The sequence below is a fragment of the Perissodus microlepis genome, chromosome 9 (assembly GCF_051167445.1).
Source record: "Perissodus microlepis isolate ML-2025 ecotype Zambia chromosome 9, ASM5116744v1, whole genome shotgun sequence".
Classification (NCBI taxonomy): Eukaryota; Metazoa; Chordata; class Actinopteri; order Cichliformes; family Cichlidae; genus Perissodus; species Perissodus microlepis.
In genome coordinates this window covers 32270093-32288428 of record NC_140469.1, presented here as the reverse complement: position 1 = coordinate 32288428, position 18336 = coordinate 32270093, and the positions used below count along the sequence as shown (strand labels likewise).

The 18336-nt window shown below is 46.0% G+C and overlaps 1 protein-coding gene across 2 annotated transcripts in view; it reads left to right on the top strand.

The window, feature by feature from the left end:
* LOC146380883 (protein NLRC3-like) overlaps window positions 1-18336 on the top strand; it is a 53719-nt gene that overhangs the window by 29462 nt on the left and 5921 nt on the right. The window contains exons 5-6 of one of the 2 annotated variants that reach the window (XM_084940276.1): window positions 13228-13401; window positions 16838-17011. In XM_084940276.1, the coding sequence (XP_084796402.1) occupies window positions 13228-13401; window positions 16838-17011 (348 nt within the window). Of the gene's footprint in view, window positions 1-13227; window positions 13402-16837; window positions 17031-18336 lie in introns of those variants that run through there. The other variant, XM_084940277.1, reaches the window with a different exon arrangement.

The window sequence follows — 18336 nt, the reverse complement described above, 5'->3', positions numbered from 1 at the left end:
CGACTGGGGTCTGGAATGTGGGGCCTCCCTGCTGCTGCGGAGTCGGGGCGGTCTGCTTCTCTCCACCCCAGGGAAGAGGGTAACACTACCTGGGTCTGGGTGCAGTTTCCCCCTCCAGGGGCAAGGGTACCTAGACCTGGGGTATACAGTACGCTTGGGGAGTGTGATTGTGTGTATAGTGTCTATTTATGTCTGTCTCCACGTTGGGTGAGTGCTGAGTAATTGCATAAGAGAGCATGAGGGTGGGAATGGATGTTTGTATCTGTGTGTGCCTGTTTGTCTGTGTCTATACAGTCAGGTCCATAAATATTGGGACATTGACACAATTCTAACATTTTTGGCTCTATACACCACCACAATGGATTCCAAATGAAACAAACAAGATGTGCTTTAACTGCAGACTGTGAGCTTTTATTTGAGGGTATTTACATCCAAATCAGGTGAATGGTGTAGGAATTACGACAGTTTGTACATGGTCTCTCATGCTCTGAGGGCCTCTGGATGTCTGGAGCTTGGATCTCCTCCATACCTGCTTCATGCCCTGGAGGACAGGGCTATGGCTCCACACACCCTCTAGCAGATCATTACATGAAGGAACCTTTTAAATACAACCACGCTCATGCTCTCAGGTGTACACACGGGTGCTCACACACACAAACTACACCCTTTTTGGCTCCTACCTCAAAGCACACTGTGCGCTGTAAATCTTACGTGCTGCATAATAATATTCAATATTTAATATTTACTGGTACATACATATAGAGTATCGCGATGGTGTTGTGTTTACTATATTGCTGTTTTTGTTTGCTTGTTTCCTCTTTTTTTTTTCTCTCAACAGGTGATCCAGGTGATATATATAAAAATATGTATTTTTATCGATCTCCGGCTGCCAAGACTGGCAATTGGGGCATGGAATGTCACCTCTCTGGTGGGGAAGGAGCCTAACTTTGAGCGTGAGGTTGAGAGGTACCGGCTAGATATAGCTGGGCTCACCTCAGTGCCCAGCTTGGGCTCTGGAACCAGTCTCCTGGAGAAGGGCTGGATTCTGTCTCTGTCTGGAGTTGCCCCTGGTGAGAGGTGGCGGGCTGGGGTGGGTATTCTAGTATCCCCTCGGCTTGCTGTACTTTGGGGTTTTTCCCGGTGGATGAGAGAATTTGTTCCCTGCGCCTTCGGGTCGGGGAACAGGTTCTGACTGTCATCTGCGCTTATGCGCCAAGTGGCAGCTCAGAGTACCCAGCCTTCTTAGAGTCCCTGGGTGGGGTGCTGGAAGGTGCTCCGCCTGGGGACTCTGTTCTCCTACTGGGAGACTTCAATGCTCATGTGGGCAACAACAGTGAGACCTGTAGGGGTGTGATTGGGAGGAATGGCCTCCCGGATCTGAACCCAAGTGGTATTTTGTTGTTGGACTTCTGTGCAAACCACAGTTTGGCCATAACAAACACCATGTTCGAACATAAGAGTGTCCATAAGTGCACGTGGCACCAGGACGCTCTAGGACGCAGATCGATGATCAATTTTGTAATCGTATCACCAGACCTGCGGCCATATGTTCTGGACACTAGGGTAAAGAGAGGGGCTGAGCTGTCAACTGATCACCACCTGGTGGTGAGTTGGATCAGGTGGCAGGGGAGGACGCTGGACAGACCTGGTGTGCCTAAACGTATAGTGAGGGCGCACTGGGAACGTCTAGCAGAGGCGCCAGTCCGCGAGATCTTCAACGCACACCTCCGGCAGAGCTTCAACAGCATTCCAAGGGAGACTGGGGACATTGAGTCCGAATGGACCATGTTCAGCACCACCATTGCCGAAGCCACTGCACTGAGCTGTGGCCGCAAGGTGGTTGGTGCCTGTCGTGATGGTAGCCTCCGAACCAAATGGTGGACAACAATGGTGAAGGGAGCCACCAGGCTGAAGAAGGAGTCCTATCATGCTTGGTTAGCCTGTAGGACTTTGGAGACAGCTGATTGGTACCAACAGGCCAAGCGGAACGTGCCTTGGGCAGTGGCTGAAGCAAAAACTCAGGTTTGGGAGGAGTTCGGAGAGGCCATGGAAAAAGACTTTCAGACTGCCACAAAGAGATTCTGGCAAACCGTCAGGAAACTCAGGAGGGGAAAGCAGTGCTCTACCTGCACTGTGTATAGTGCAGGTGGAGCGTTGCTGACTTCAACTGAGAAAATTGTCGGGCGGTGGAAGGAATACTTCAAGGACCTCCTTAATCCCACTGGCATGTCTTCTGTGGAGGAAGCAGAGTCTGGGGACGAGGGGGATGACCCGCCAATCTCCAGGGGTGAGGTCACTGAGGCAGTTAAACAACTCCTTGGTGGCAGAACATCCTGGGGTGGATGAGGTCCGCCCCGAATTCCTGAAGGCTCTGGATTCCAACTATAGGGGGATCACACTCTTCAGCCTCCCTGGGAAAGTCTATGCCAGGGTGCTGGAAAGGAGAGACTTTCACCTCCTGGGTGAGGTGTTCCGGGCATGTCCCACCAGGAGGAGGCCCCGGGGCAGACCCAGGACACGCTGGATAGATTATATCTCTCAGCTGGCCTGGGAACGCCTTGGTGTTCCCCCGGATAAGCTGGAGGAGGTGGCTGGGGAGAGGGAGGTCTGGGCTTCTCTGCTTAGGCTGCTGCCCCCACGACCCGGCCCCAGATAAGCAGAAGAAGATGGATGGATGTCCATGAATGTTAACAGCACAATTAACCTTCAGTCAGGGTTGAGGTAGGGCATGTTTGACGGCCTGTGGGTAGATACTTCTATTGAGCCTGTTTGTCTTTCACCTGATCGACATGTAACATTTACCAGAGGGAAGGGGGAAAAAAGTGAGTGTCCAGGGTGCCAGGGGTCCTTGATGATGATACTGGCTTTCTGCTGAAGTCTGCCAGTATAAATGTCTCTGAGGGGGGTTAGTGAAGTGTCAATTGCCTGCTCTGCCACCCTCACCACCCACTGCAGTTTTCTCTTGTCCTCCACAGTACAGCAGTTGAACCAGAGTGTACAGCATTAGGTCAGAAGGCTCTTGATGGTAGAGCGGTAGAAGTTAATTCGCAGTCCTTGGGGTAATTGGGCCTGATGCAGCTTCCTGAGAAAGTACTGGGAAAGTACAAGAAATTGAACTGTATTGAAGGCGGAGCTGAAGTCCACAAACAGCATTTTCACATAAGTGTTACTACTGTCCAGATATGTGAGGGTTGTGTGAAGAGCTGTTATTATGGCATCCTCTTTCGACCTGTTTTCCTTGTATACAAACTGGTATGGATTGAGGTCTGCAGAAATGACAGCTTTAATGTGCAACATGATGAGTTTCTCAAAGCATTTGGCAATTATGGGTGTTAAAGCAACTGGGCGATAGTCATTCAAGCAGCTCACCATGTTCTTCTTGGGCACTGGAATGATGGTGGGTGACTTAAAGCAGGATGGTACTACAGACTGTAGCAGTGAGAGGTTGAAGATGGTGGTGAAGACCTCTGCTAGTTGGTCTTCACATGCTTTAAGCACTCTTCCTGCTACACCGTCAGGACCAGCTGCTTTCCTAGCATTGACTCTGCGCAGTGAGGTTCTGGCCTGATGCTGCTCCAGCTGGATGGGGGGGGTGTCGTCCCTCTCTGAAACAGCAGGATGGATGATGGAGTCCCTGTTTTGTTGGTCAAAGCGGGCAAAGAACTGGTTTAGGGTGTCAGGTAAGGTGATGTCCGGAGAGTTTGTTTGCATGCGATTGTCTTTGTAGCCAGTGAGTGTCTTGATCCTGTCACGATTCGCGATGTTGAGAACCAAAACAAAATACCAGAGGCCCAGAAGGATGCAATCAAACAGATGAGTTTATTGAACACACGCGTGGGAAGATGTACACTGCAAAACATCAGATGTAGATCTCCGCCCAAAAATACACTTCAGATTGCTTTTATAACGTCAGGGTTGGTTAACGCCCCTTCTCGCGTTTTACAAGAACATAATTTGCATCTTCTTCCAAATATGTCGATGATCTCAGGCCCTGAAGATCCCCAGGGACTTGTCCTCCTCTTTGGCCCATCTTCTGTCACCTTTTACTAAGCAAACTCAAATGCAACAAGAAGCTGAATACATTCAGGCCTTCACTCAAGCCTGTTTCTAGATTATATGTGTTATATGTGTTTTGTAGGCGTGTATGCAGTTTTAACCTTCTATAGCTCCAAGTCACTTACACAATAGATTGTCTGGACATCGCGCCGAACGAGGCTTACAACCTCCAATTAATTGACTGAGCTGCAACTCTTTAATAAGCACAAAATGCAATGTGTATAAAATGGTCATAGCTGTACCTGTAATAAAAATATTAGTGTAATGCCAACAGTTTCAATAAATGCTTTAATGAAATGATGATTAATTTGATTAATGCAATGGTAATGACTTAATGCAAAGTTAATTAAAACAATGGTAATAATGATGAGTATGAGTAGCAGTAAAATATTTTCCTTATTCCACACTCCCTCTCTTGACGTCTCCTTCAGAGACGTCACCACACCGTTTGTTGTGTCACTCCTCGGCCCACTCGGCTACCTCCAACTCCATTAGTGGCATCATGGTCACCGAACTCACCGGATCAGAGCTCACGGCCCTGGTTATTACCTTCTCCAGCAGTCCTCTGGCACAAGGAATGAAACAACAACCACAAGTGACCAAAATTCCCAAGAAACAGGCAACAGAAAGCATTACAGACATAACAAACCCCTTCCATTGTCCAAACACGGATGTGTCGCCCCGCCTTTTCAGTTGGACAGCTGTTGTGGTTCGGGCGATCACCTCGTATGGACCCGTCCCGTCTGCAGAATGTACTCCAGATGTAACCTATTTTGTGAAACTGGAGACAAGAGCTTTTAATTCATCCCAATATTCTGCATGAGACCGGTTACTTCTGGTGGGCTGTTTCCCCGGGACCGCTGTCCAGGGTGCCGGAAACTGCCTTCCTGTCAGCAGCTCGTATGGCATGAAACCTGTGGATTGGTTAACAGAACATCTTATGGTCATTAAAGCAATTGGCAGGGCTGCAACCCAATTTTAGCCCCGTCTGCGCGCAGATTTTGCCCAATTTGTTTTTCAAATTTAGATTCATTCTCTCTACTTTCCCTTGAGACTCAGGATGATACACTGTCCCATACTTATGCTGAACCCCCAACATCCTCTCTCTTAGTAGCCCATGCTTCTGGCCAACCGGTCAGAGCATCTACACACACCTGCAGGTACCTGACTCCCCCCGGGCCCATTTCAATCATGTCTGTGAAATCAATAACAATCTCTTCTCCTGGCCTCTCAGGCAGGAGAAACTTACCTGCTTCCGGTTTTACTCCGGCTTCGGATTGTGTGCCCCGCAAATTAGGCACGTTCTGGCTTTTTCCTTTATCATATCTCTCAAGTTCGGGTGCCATCAGTGACACAGATTTCTCTCCATCTGTGCCACTCCCACATGGCCGAGCCCGTGAGCCTCTGTTATCTTCTGTTTTGCCATTTTGGCTGTTATGGTCCTTTCCATAGGCTTCCATCTTTCCAGGCTCCTTGGCTTTGCCACACCCCCTTTTCCTCTGGGGATGCCTCTTCTTGAGCCTGTCGGGCTTCTTCTAGCCCATCGGTGCTTGGTTCTTCTTCAGCAATTACCTGCACGATTTGCTGCTTTCCTTTGCAGCCTGCTGCTTCCTTGGCAGCCTCATCTGCTTTCTGGTTCCCCTTTGCCACCATTGTGGTTGCTTGAGAGTATCCTTTACATTTTATGATACTGACCTCGTCTGGGTCGTCCAGGGCCTTTTCCAGTTCCTCCATTTCTTTCTGGTGGGAAATGGGAGCATTTGTTGCCGTTCTGAAGCCTGCTCTCTTCCATTGAGCGAGCTCCATGTGTGCTGCCCCAAATGCATAAGCTGAATCTGTGTATATGTTCACTCTCTTGTTTTTAGCCAGTCTCAGGGCCCTGCTCAGTGCAATTACTTCTGCTCTCTGAGCTGACTGTTGCCCTTCAAGTCTCCTGGCCTCTCTGACTTTTTCTTCAGCTTCAGCTTTCTTGATGCAGTCGTGTGGTTCTCCTGACTGCATCGGCTAGTTGATTCTCCACTGTGTCACATGGTACATCATTCAGGAGCAAGCTCCAGTTCCTCTTTGTTTATGGACAGAGTCTGTATCTGTCCCTCTAGTTTCTTATTTTCCTGTTGCAAATCTTGCAGAGACTTTAGGATGCTCTTTACATCCTCTTTCAGCTCCCTGTTGTCTTCCTGTTGCTTGGGAGGTTCAGTTTGCTTCACTTCCTTTTTCATCCAACCGGATATTCCTTGGCACATGATCATCATTTGCAACACTTACCGTGATTCTCTTTCAAAGTTTTCATCTCTGCTTTGGTTTTTCTGTTCACTGACTGGCCCAGGGTGTCTTCCTGCAGCTGTTTCAGTTTCCTTTCACAGTTTTCCCCTTCATTTTTGAAAACCATGAACAAAGGCTCTCTGTCTTCCATTGTTCCTGGACAAGCCATATGGATGGCTCTCTTCAGATGGTTCATTTGGTCCTTCAGTGGTTTATATGCCTTCTGTCCACTGGGTGTCGCACTTGAGCTGTCAGCCATGTTGTTTCCTGAAACTCACAAAATGGCTACTGTGTGTCCCCGCCAAGTTTCTCGACGACACTTACCTTTCACTTTCAGAAGCAGTGCAGCTGCTCCAAGAGGCACTTCCTCTTTTTTCACCAGCTCGGTGAACCAGCACAATAATCAACCCAGAAACTTTAATGCTGTATTCCCTTGTGAATGCACAAAACCAGCCACAATTATCACTAGAAACATGCACCAACTCTGAAAATAACTCACTATGGTCTCTCAGTGCTTCATTCAACTGCACACAGTGTGCCACTGAGAAACAAAAACAAGTTCAGTCAACCCAGATACTGAGCACCTCTGCAGCTCAATTACTGAAACAATAAACAAAGATCTCAAAACCAATGTCCTCTTTCTTAAACTCAGAATCACTCAATGTACTTTCACCCACTCTTTTAGTGAGGTACAAGGCGTCATGGGAGTACGCCTACACACCAAGTGACAAAAGGTTCAACGTGTCTTTCACTTATTTCACAGAGAAGTAAAATGCCAAAGCAAATATTAAGTATTTCTCCGTAGAGGTAAATCTCAAAACAATTCACTTCACCTTCCTGTGTTAAATCAGCGCTCAATGTGAAATAATTAAACATGTCAATGTACTCGAAAAAGAGGAACAAAGCCGCGCCCTATTATTTGCCTGTGAGATCCCAGCTTCTCAACATTAATAAAGGAAAATTCTGAAATTAATTAGCAATAAACAACAATGTGTACATGAATATCCACTATTTCAAACTCTAAATCAAAATCAGGCACCTCAACAATGTAGGTTGTCTTTAGAAATCAATAAGAAACAATTGAACATACTCTTTTCTACAAAAAGGGAAGTAGGTCTCAAATTTTAAGTGCGTATTAAGCCTTTAAGAAAGTCCCAGAGAAAAAGGGAAGTGACCGCACCCAATGACACTTTTATGATTTCACTGAAAATATCACAGTTTAATCTATTTAGTTTTCTACATGCACAAAAATGGCCACTTAATAACAGTCAAAAATCACCCTCTTAAAAACAGTCTATGTATTTTGTCAACAACCTGTTACTTTGGTAACTATTTCACTCAGAAGGATTAGCTAGGCCTTGGAAAATGACTAGACACTCGGTCAGGAACTGGCGAAATTGCTCTTCAGTTAAATCTGCGGATGTGGAATATTCATATTGTGCGTCCACTGTTTCACAGCAAATGACAAAGTACGCATGAATCCCTTCAGGTACACATGTTAGTTCAATCCTCAAGGATGAAGCAATAAGGTCACCCTGCCACTCAAAAAAAGGGGATGTTAGGATCGTCCATTAAATACTTATATTTCTCCAAACTCAAAAAAGTACTTAAATCTTCAACTATATTCTCTCAATGTCCTTCAAAAGTTCTAGTTCAATGAACACGTGTCGCAGTTTAAAATTAAAAAGAGGAAGTACCTCACACCCAAGACCTGTGTGTGTGTTAATGTGTGTGTGCCTTCAAACGAAGAAAAAGTGAACATATATGGTGAGTTTTCCTCAATTTACACAAAATATGACTTTAGATATCCTTTTGTAATTTCTGTTCTGCTTTAAACACGATGAATAACCTCCAGGTCATGAACTTTGGACTTATAATCCTGATATAAGTCCACACAATGCACCGAGTACGGAGAAAATGCAACATCAGTATTTAAAATTCTCCACACAATTGAAAAACTGTTTCTATCATTTATTTAACCAAGAACTTTATCAAATGGACCTCAGAAGACCCATCAACATTCAGTACCTGTATATTACCGCAGTTAATGATGCTCAAAACTCAAAACAGTCAGTGTCAAATCAGTCAACCTTGACGTTTTCACTGAATCACGGCGGATTCAGATATAGGCAGTAAAAACTTCTAAAAACCAGCAATGTTTCTTTACAGGGACCACGCCAGATCCACTGACATTTATCAACATTAAATCAACAATGTCAACATTGATTTTCATTCAGAATTACCTACTATCACACACTTGGCTTCCTGAAATTCTGCTTCACGTCAGAAAACCTTGCCCAACCCAAGGTTTATTTGCCGGACCTCCACGTCCGGGATTACTTTTCCTATGAACCAATAACTGTATAACTGTATAACGGAAATGTGAGGTCAGGCTGGACCAGGACGGGTGCTGAAGAGAACAGGTTCTTAAGTTCTTGAAAAGCAGACTTGGCCGCGTCGGTCCACTGAAAAGGAACTTTTGGAGAGGTTAGTTGAGTGAGAGGCAAGGCAACTCAGCTGAAGTCCTGAATAAACCTCCTGTAAAAGTTTGCAAATCCAAGGAACCGCTGCAACTGGAGTCGATTCGGAGGCTTTGGCCAGTCCACAACAGCTTTTACCTTAGCTTGGTCCGGACGGAGGTTCCCTCGGTCGATTATGTAACCTAGAAAGGCGACTGTGGAGACATGGAATTCCCATTTTTCTCCCTTGACAAACAGTTGATTCTCTAGGAGGCGTTGTAGAACATGCCTGACGTGGTTTTCATGTTCTGACTGGGATTTTGAAAAGATCACAATGTCGTCTAAGTACACGAAAATGAAGTGGTTAATAAAATCCCGAAGCACATCATTAACTAATGCCTGAAAAACTGCTGGGCCGTTGGTTAAGCCGAAGTGCATCACCAAGTACTCGAAATGTCCCAGGTGGGTGTTAAAGGCAGTTTTCCACTCATCACCTTCGCAAATGCGGACCAGATGGTAAGCTTTTCTCAAATCCAACTTGCTAAAAATGGTTACGCCCTGAAGGAGTTCGAAGGTGAAGGTGAGAAGGGGCAGCGGGTATTTGTTCTGGACGGTGATTTTATTCAGCCCGCGGTAATTGATGCATAGTCGGAGTATTTTGTCTTTTTTTTCCACAAAGAAAAACCCAGCGGCGACAGGAGAGGAGGAAGCGCGAATGATGCCGGCAGAAAGGGATTCAGAGATGTATTTCTCCATAGCCTCTCGCTCAGGGAGAGAGAGGCTATAGAGACGACTGGTTGGCAATGAAGTGCCGGGTAGCAGGTCAATAGCACAGTCGTAAGGACGGTGCGGAGGGAGTGACTCTGCATGGTCTTTCCGAAAAACCTTAGCAAGGTCATGATAAACCGAGGGAACGGAAGTCGGAAGACACAGGCGGCTCTGATGGAGAGGCCACCCGGCTGGAAGTCAAGGCAGCTTTTAGGCAAGTCATGTGGCACTCCTCCCCCCACCCAGTGATACATCCCTTCTGCCAATTGATATGTGGGTTGTGTTGTTGAAGCCAGGGATGCCCCAAAGCCAGCGGAGTTTGAGTGGCTCGGAAGAAAAAAAAACAAATCTCTTCCAAATGGTTGCCTGACAGGATGAGTGTTACAGGTCCGGAAACGTGCGTAATGTCGGGAAGGCGCTGTCCTGACAAAGCAGTGACACGCAGGGCATGAGGCAAGGGGTCCAGATTCAGACAGAGCTGTTGAGCTAATTCCGAGTCAATAAAGTTCTGTTCGGCACCTGAGTCAATTAAAACGGACAGAGAATGACACTCTGAGTGGACGAGAACTTTAGCTGGAAGCATTAATCGTGGAGGAGATTTGTCTTGACCGAGTCCACCCACCAGTACTCCTACCGTTACTGGTGGGCGCGCCCTTTTGCTCGCGACGGGCAGGTGGCGACAACATGTCCTTTGCGACTGCAGTACAGGCACTCACCAGCTGAGATTCAGCGTTCGCGTTCGGCCGTAGAGAGATGAGAGCTGCCTAACTGCATGGGTTCTTCCTCACTGCCCCCACTCCCAGGTGCTCGGGGAAAAACAGATTCGGGCGCGGCACTCGCTCCCAGTTGCCCCAGTGCCTCATGGGATGTGTAGTTTCGCTGTGTCCGGCGAGCCCGCAGCCGCTCATCCACCTTAATGCATAAAGACATTAATTCATTAACACAGCGGTTCCCAAACTTTTTTTGCTGCCTCCCCCCCCCGCACAAACACAACCTTCAACCACACACACCCATTCCTGTTTATTTACCACCTCAAAACCTTTTGTAAACAATTGAGGAAATGAACGTTAACAGTAATAAATTACAGGTTGAAATGAAATAACAGAAAAACAAACCATCTTTATCGTATAATTATTTTTGTGTAGTTGTTTTTTTTTTTCCAGTGCAAGAATATTCAAAACTGCCTCATATTTTTTTTAAATGCCTCTCTGTGCAAAATGGGTTTACAAATATGAACAACTCCCTGAGAGGAAAAATAAAAAAAATTAAAGGTTTGTTGCAAAATAACCCCACATTTAATCCTCACATCTTTTCAGTGACTGGTGTGAGCCTGCCTGTTGCTGCAGATCTTCTCAAACCTGGGTTGCAGTTTTAAGACAGCCACTCTGAGTTCATTTTCAATGTCCAGCTTTGATCTGTACTTTGTTTTGATTGAAGCCACAGCAGAAAAGCCTACCTCGCATAAGTAGGATGTGGCAAAAGGAAGAAGTATTGCCAGGGCTCTCTTACCCAGCAGTGGGTAATCTTTGTCCACTCCAATTCAAAATGCAGCCAGGATCTTTGAATTAAACTGCAGCCTCTTAGTTGAATCACAGGTAAGATCAATGAACTGTTCCTCCTCGGATGTGCTGAAGTCAGCAGGGGGTGTTGCACTGAAGGGGTCACGGATCCAGTCATATTCTTTGGAATCTTGCACCAGGAAATATCTCTGGAAATGTTTCTGAAGGGCAGACATGTGTTCTTTCATGCATGGGATTACTGTATTCTGCAGCTTGTTGTCTTCAATGAATGATTTCAAATTCTCAAATGAGTCCACGTTTCCATCTTTCACTCGCTGCTTCCACATTTCAAGTTTTCTGACAAATGATGTGACTTTATCTGTCAGATGTGGGAGGTGAGTGTTTGTGCCCTGCATCTGCAAATTTAGTTCATTGAGTTTCAGGAACATGTCACTGAGGTATGCCAGTTTCATGAGAAAGTTGTAACAGTTAAATTTGTTGGTAAGATCACTGCCCTCTTCCTTCAAAAAGATGCAGATCTCATCTCGCAGTTAAAAGACCCTGGATAGCACCTTCCCACGTGACAGCCATCGGGACTTGCTGTGATACAAAACGGCTGTGTGGTCGGAGCCCATTTCTTCACACAGTGCCGAAAAAATCCGGGCTTTCACAGGTCGTGTTTTGATGTAGTTGACTGTGGTGATGACATCAGTCATTACGTTACTCAGCTCAGGACTGAGCTGTTTAGACGCCAGTGCTTCGCGGTGTATCATACAGTGCGTCCACTGCACATTGGGGGAGACACGCTTGATGAGCGCTTGCAGCCCTCCTCGTTTCCCAGCCATAGCCTGCGCCCCGTCTGTGCAAATCCCCACACAGTCCTCCCATTTCAGCTTGGCCTGTTTTAAGTAAGAGTCTGTGATTTTAAACAGTTCTTCTGCAGTGGCTCTGGTAAGAACTTGTTTGCGGAAAAGTAATTCCTCCCTCATCTCATCTCCATCAATGAATCTGACATACGTTATCAGTAAGCAGTCTTTCTTACTATCAGTGGCTTCATCCATCTGCAGAGAAAAGCGGCTGTCACGCACCTTATCAATAAGTTGCTCCTCTATGTCCTTTGACATATCATAAATGCGCCTGCCGATGGTATTATTGGACAGAGGAATACCCCGTAGTTTGCTGGCTGCTGCGTCGTCAATCATAGTTGAAACCATATCCATAGCACAGGGAAGTATTAATTCTTCTGCAATTTTGTGCGGCTTTTTACACCGAGCCACTCGGTAGGCAACTTTATAGGAGCTGAGAAGAGCATTTGTCGAAACAGATGCAGCTTTAGTAAAGAGACACTGTTGACCACGACAATTTCGAAGTTTTTGTCTGAAAAAGTCTACTGATTTGTTTTTGTGCTCTGGAGGTTTTGTCTCCAAGTGGTGTCTTAGCTTGTTAGGCTTTAAACTGTCACAAGCTAGCATTTTAAGACAGACAACACACTGCGGCCTCTCCTCATTACCCACCGTTGCACAGGCGAAGCCAAGCGCAAGATATGCTTCATCATATTTTCTGCTTTTTGGTTTGGAAGGAAGTGGGTCAAAGGAGCTTGCAAAGAAAAGCGTCTGGACTTCTTTAAGTTGCTTGAAGATTAGAGGGTGATGATAAGAGGATCATCATGGGGTCCTTTTGTCCCTCTTTGGGGGGATACTCCCACTGGGTTTAAATCTGGGACTCTCCGCCATTTGACCTTAGAACTGAAGAAGCTTCTCGGATGAGAGGTGAAATGTCTTCAAGCAACTTAAAGAAGTCCAGACGCTTTTCTTTGCAAGCTCCTTTGACTACGATGACCTGGATGACTGAGAACCTTCACAGACAAGGAAGTGGGTCTGTATGCATATTTGGTGATGCTTCATCTTCTGCTTTTCGTTTGTGTGCGAGCCCCGTCAAAAACCTGTCCATTATGCTAGCTAGCAGAGTTCTTTTTTTTTTTGTGGGAATTCATACAGCGCCCCCCCTGCAATTGCTCTGCAACCCCCCCCCCCCCCCCCCCCCCCCCCCAGGGGGCAGGCTCCACACTCTGGTAAGGTCTGCATTAATCTATCTATTGCATAGTCAGACATGCTCCGCTTACCTTGTTGGATTCCAAGCACAGACTTTCTCTAATAAACTTACATCTTTCATTTTTTATACAGATTGAGCAACTGTGGTTTGTCAGAGATCAGCTGTGATTATCTGGCAGCAGCACTGAAATCCAACCCCTCCCATCTGAGAGATGTGGACCTGAGTAAGAACAACCTGCAGGATTCAGGATTGAAGAAGCTGTGTGATTTTCTAGAGAGTCCAGGATGTGGACTTGAAACTCTGAGGTCAGTCACCATGTTTTAGTTTTGCTGAGATGAATATTATGTGAAAGTTATGCCTTCACTAAACTGCAGACATAAGGCTGATATTATACTGATGCACCACACCACAAACCACAGGGTTCAGTGCTAGGACCAATTCTGTTTACATTATACATCCTTCCCTTAGGCAACATCATCAGAAGGCATAGCATACATTTTCACTGCTATGCAGATGACACCCAACTTTATCTGTCCATGAAGCCAGATAACACACACCAATTAGTTACACTGCAGGAATGTCTTAAAGACATAAAGACCTGGATGACCTCTAATTTTCTCCTTCTAAATTCAGATCAAACTGAGGTTATTGTACTCGACCATGAAAATCTTAGATATATGGTATCTAACCAGATTCAAAGTCAAAGTCAAAGTCAGCTTTATTGTCAAAAACCATATGTACAGGTCATACAGGAATTTGAAAATGCAATGCTCCGACAGTGCTCACTAGGTCTTATGTACAACACAATACAATACAATACAAAATCTTACATAAACAACAATGTCCAACACAATCAGAGTGCTTGTGAGCAAGAGTTTGTGTGCAGGTAGGGGTGGGGCAGTCAGTGAAAAGGAGATGGTGGAGGTTCAGAGTTTTGTATGTCTGGGGGGAGGTCGGGGGTTCAGAGGGAAGCGGTGGATGCAGGTCTGGAGTTCGTGTGTGTGAGAGCAGGGAGTGAATTATTTGATGAATAGGTTGGAGCTGTGTGATGGTGTGCAGGCATGGGTCACCAGAGTGAAGAGAAGGGGGCTCAACACACATCCTTGGGGAGCCCCCGTATTCAGTCTTCTTGTGCTGGAGGTGTTGCTGCCGACCCGTACTGTCTGCTGTCTTCCTGTCAGGAAATCCAGCAGCCAGTTACACAGTAATGTGCTGATCCTCAGCCGATCCAGTTTGTGAATGAGTTGCTGGGGAATGATTGTGTTGAATGCTGAACTGAAGTCTGTGAAAAATTTTCTAATGTATGAGTCTCTAGTGTCCAGATGTGTGAGGGCTGAGTGAAGGGCAGTTGGAATTGCATCATCAGTCGAGCAGTTTGACCGGTATGCGAACTGAAATGGATCCAGGTTGGGGGGAAGAGATGTTTTGATTTGATGCATGACTAACCGTTAAAAGCACTTAATAATGATGAGGTGAGTGCGACCAGATGGTAGTCGATGACTTCTTTGGTACAAGAATGATGGTGGAGGCTTTGAGGCCTGTGGGAGCGACAGCCTGGCTCAGTGATGTATTAAAGATGTCTGTGAAGACATCTGTGAGTTCCGCAGCACAGTCTTCTGTGCGGGGGTGTAGTTCTGTGCCTCAGCGAGCGAAGAATTTGTTTAGCTCATCTGGTAAAAAGGTGGAACTGACAGCTGTCTGCGGAGTGGGCTTGTAGTCTGTGATGGTTTGTATTCCTTGCCACAGCCTCCGAGTATCTCTGCTGTCACTGAAGCTTTGCAAAATCCTCCTGGAGTGCTGCCTTTCCACCTCTCTGATGCCATGTGACAGGTTTGCCCTTGCTGTTCTTAGGCTCACCTCATCCCCATCTCTGAAGGCTGCATTTCTCACCCTCAGGAGCCTGTAGACCTCATCTGTGAGCCATGGTTTCTGATTGGCCTGGACAGTGATAGTCCTGGTCTCTGTGACATCATCGATGCATTTTCAGATATAGGCAGTGACAGTTTCTGTATATTCCTGAAAGTCTGTCGTGTTGTCGTGTGTGGCAGCCTGTGGTGGAAAAGCAGTCTTGCAGTGCCTCTGAGGACCCTTCTGGCCACACACGTACCTGCTTACAAACTGGTTTGGTGACTTTGACCAGGGCCTGTATGCTGGCATTAGCATAACAGTGATGTGATCAGAGGCACCAAGGTGGGGGAGGGCTTTGTAATCTCCTCTCTGGGTGGTGAAAACATTGTCCAAAATGTTGTTTCCCGAAGTGGGAAATTTAATGTGTTTGTGCAGTTTGGGAAGCACAGTCTTTGGGTCTGCATGATTGAAATCATCCGCTAGGATGAGAAAAGCATCTGGGTGGGCTGTCTGCTGCTCACTGACATGCTGATACAGTTCATTCAGTGCCTCACTCCTGTTGTTGTTTTTGGAGCAGGAGGGATATAGACAGCAACAAACAATATGGCTGAGAAATCCCTCGGTAGGTAGAACGGTCTGTACTTGATGATCATAAGCTCCAGCAGAGCTGAACAGTGTTTGCAAGTCACAACAGCGTCACGACACCAGGCATTGGTGTAAACACAGAGTCCCCCTCCGCGAGCCTTACCCCCTTCGGCAAGAGCTCTGTCTGCCCGTTAGCCAGTTGAGTTGAATGGCACTGTTGGGAATGTTATTGTTAAGCCCCACTCCCTCACTGACTTCAAAGTGGACCGAAGTAAGCGTACATGATCCAGTTGTCCAAGGAGCGCACTTTGGACAGTACGATGGTGGGAATAGTGGGTTTGTGTGGATTAGTCGCTAGCCTACTCCAGATGCCTCCGCGCTTACCCCTCTTCTGTCTCCTCTCGCACCGCCTGAAACGTTTCCACAGTGAGCGAGATCTAGTAGCGGGGGCTGCTGATGCAGTTCCTCAGTGTGATTTGTAGCTCTTCCATGTGTGAAAAGTTTGTGGATTTGCTTCTGTTGATTTTGAGCAGGAGCTCACAACTGTAAGAGCATTTTTGTGAAAAAGAGCATAACAAAGACAGGAACACTGTTTTGTCGGGACGGAGAGCAGCTGCTGCGAGTGTCTGCGCCACCATCTTAAATTCTTACTCTGGATGGCATTACCTTAGTCTCCATTAACACTGTCAGGAACCTTGGAGTAATTTTTGACCAGGATATGTCCTTCAATGCACATATTAAACAAATATGTCGGATGACATATTTGATGTCATCCGACATATTGCTATTTCGGGAGATGTTATTGAGAGATGCTAAAAAGCTTGTTCATGCATTTATTACTGCATTTATTCCCATGATTCATTGAGTGTTTCTCACTCACTATGTGTTTAAACACGTCTCTGCATTCAAGCATAACTTATATTTATGTCTGGTCCCCCCCAATCCCAACTCTTTAATACAGACTTTTTCCCTCTCACTGTCGCAAAGCGCTTGATCATAGGGGGTCATAAAATTGTTGGGGTTTTCTCAGTTGTATTATTGTAGGGTCTACCTTAAAATCAAAGCACCTTGAGGCAACTGATGTTGTGATTTGACGCTGTATAAATCAATAAAATTCAGAGTTTTTTCTCCAAATTTTCTCTTGTGTTTGTTTGAAGCTGCTTCCTGTTGGCTTCAGCTGTTTGGAGTTTCCATTTTCTAAAGTTCTACATTCTGAACCTTCTTCAGTTCTGAACAGATTATGAAACACTGAATGATTTCAAGCACAAACTTTGTGTACTAAACTTACTTCTTTCATTCTTTATAAAGATTGAAACACTGTGGTTTGTCAGAGATCAGCTGTGATTATCTGGCAGCAGCACTGAAGTCCAACCCCTCCCATCTGAGAGAGCTGGACCTGAGTAAAAACAGCCTCCAGGATTCAGGAGTGAAGCAGCTGTGTCGTTTTCTGGAGAGTCCAGGATGTGGACTTGAAACTCTGAGGTCAGTCACCGTGTTTTAGTTGTGCTGAGATGAATATGATGTGAAAGTTGTGCTGACACTAAACTACAGACATCAGGCTGATATTATACTGATCCACACTGAGGATCTTCATGGTAAATTCTGTTTTCTTCTTCTTTGGTTTTGTTATTTGGAAGTTTGGAGCTTTTAAAAACTGGGACTTGTTTTTCTCTCATTTCTGTATGGGCAGGGCTCAGGCAGCTTCACCCACACAGTGACAATGAAGCAGGTGAAGAGTAGACTGGACTTCTTTAAGTTTCTTGAAGACGTTTCAACTCTTATCCGAGAAGCTTCTTCAGTTCTAAGAGCAAATGGTGGAGAGTCCCAGATTTTAAGCCCTATGGGAGTGTCCCCCAAGAGGGACATGGACACCCTATTGATCCTCTACCTAATTACACGAGCCAAGGTGTGAAAACAGGTGCGGGTCACAATCAGCCAAGGTTTCAGGTGAACCCATAGTGAAACCTAGCCCCACCCTATCATGTGAGGTCCTGAGGCCCAGGATGTGAGTGGGCGTTAAGGCGTCTGGGAAGGGATTTCAAAACTGGATTATAGATGACAGACAGTTGGTGTCGTAAGCCCCGCCTGTGTTCAAAGGTGGTCGTTCACAGTGGACATAGATGCTTCTTTCACTCCTCTTTCAAACCATCTGTCTTCTCAGTCCAAAATGTGAACATTGGCATCCTTGAAAGAGTGACCTTTGTCCTTCAGATGCAAATGAACCGCTGAGTCTTGTCCCATGGAGGTGGCTCTTCTATGTTGTGCCATGTGTTTATGAAGTGGCCGTTTGGTCTCCCCAATGTAGAGGTCTGAGCATTCCTCACTACACTGTACAGCATACACCACGTTGTTTAGTTTGTGTTTAGGAGTTTTGTCTTTGGGATGAACCAGTTTTTGTATGAGTGTGTGGCTGGGTCTGAAGTACACTGGGATGTCGTGCTTGGAGAAGACTCTCCTCCTGAGAAACTCAGGAGAGTCTTCTTCTACATCATAAGCTGATGTACAAACATTTAGAATGATGGTGGCAGGTATAGAAACAGGTCCATAAAGACTGAAGCGTGTCTCCTTTGCATATTCCATATTTTATACTGAGAGTTTCCAGAAGAGCAAACATCAAACATGCCCCCCAGCATGTGACGAGTCAGACTGACATCATTTCTACAGAGAACAGTGTGAGCTCCCAGCAGGTCACTGCAATAAGAAGGACAAACAGTGCAGCAGGAATGACTAAACCCACTAACAGTCTGATATCCCCGTGTTCTACAGCATCATCATTAATGCTGCTCCACCACCATCACTGCAACTGA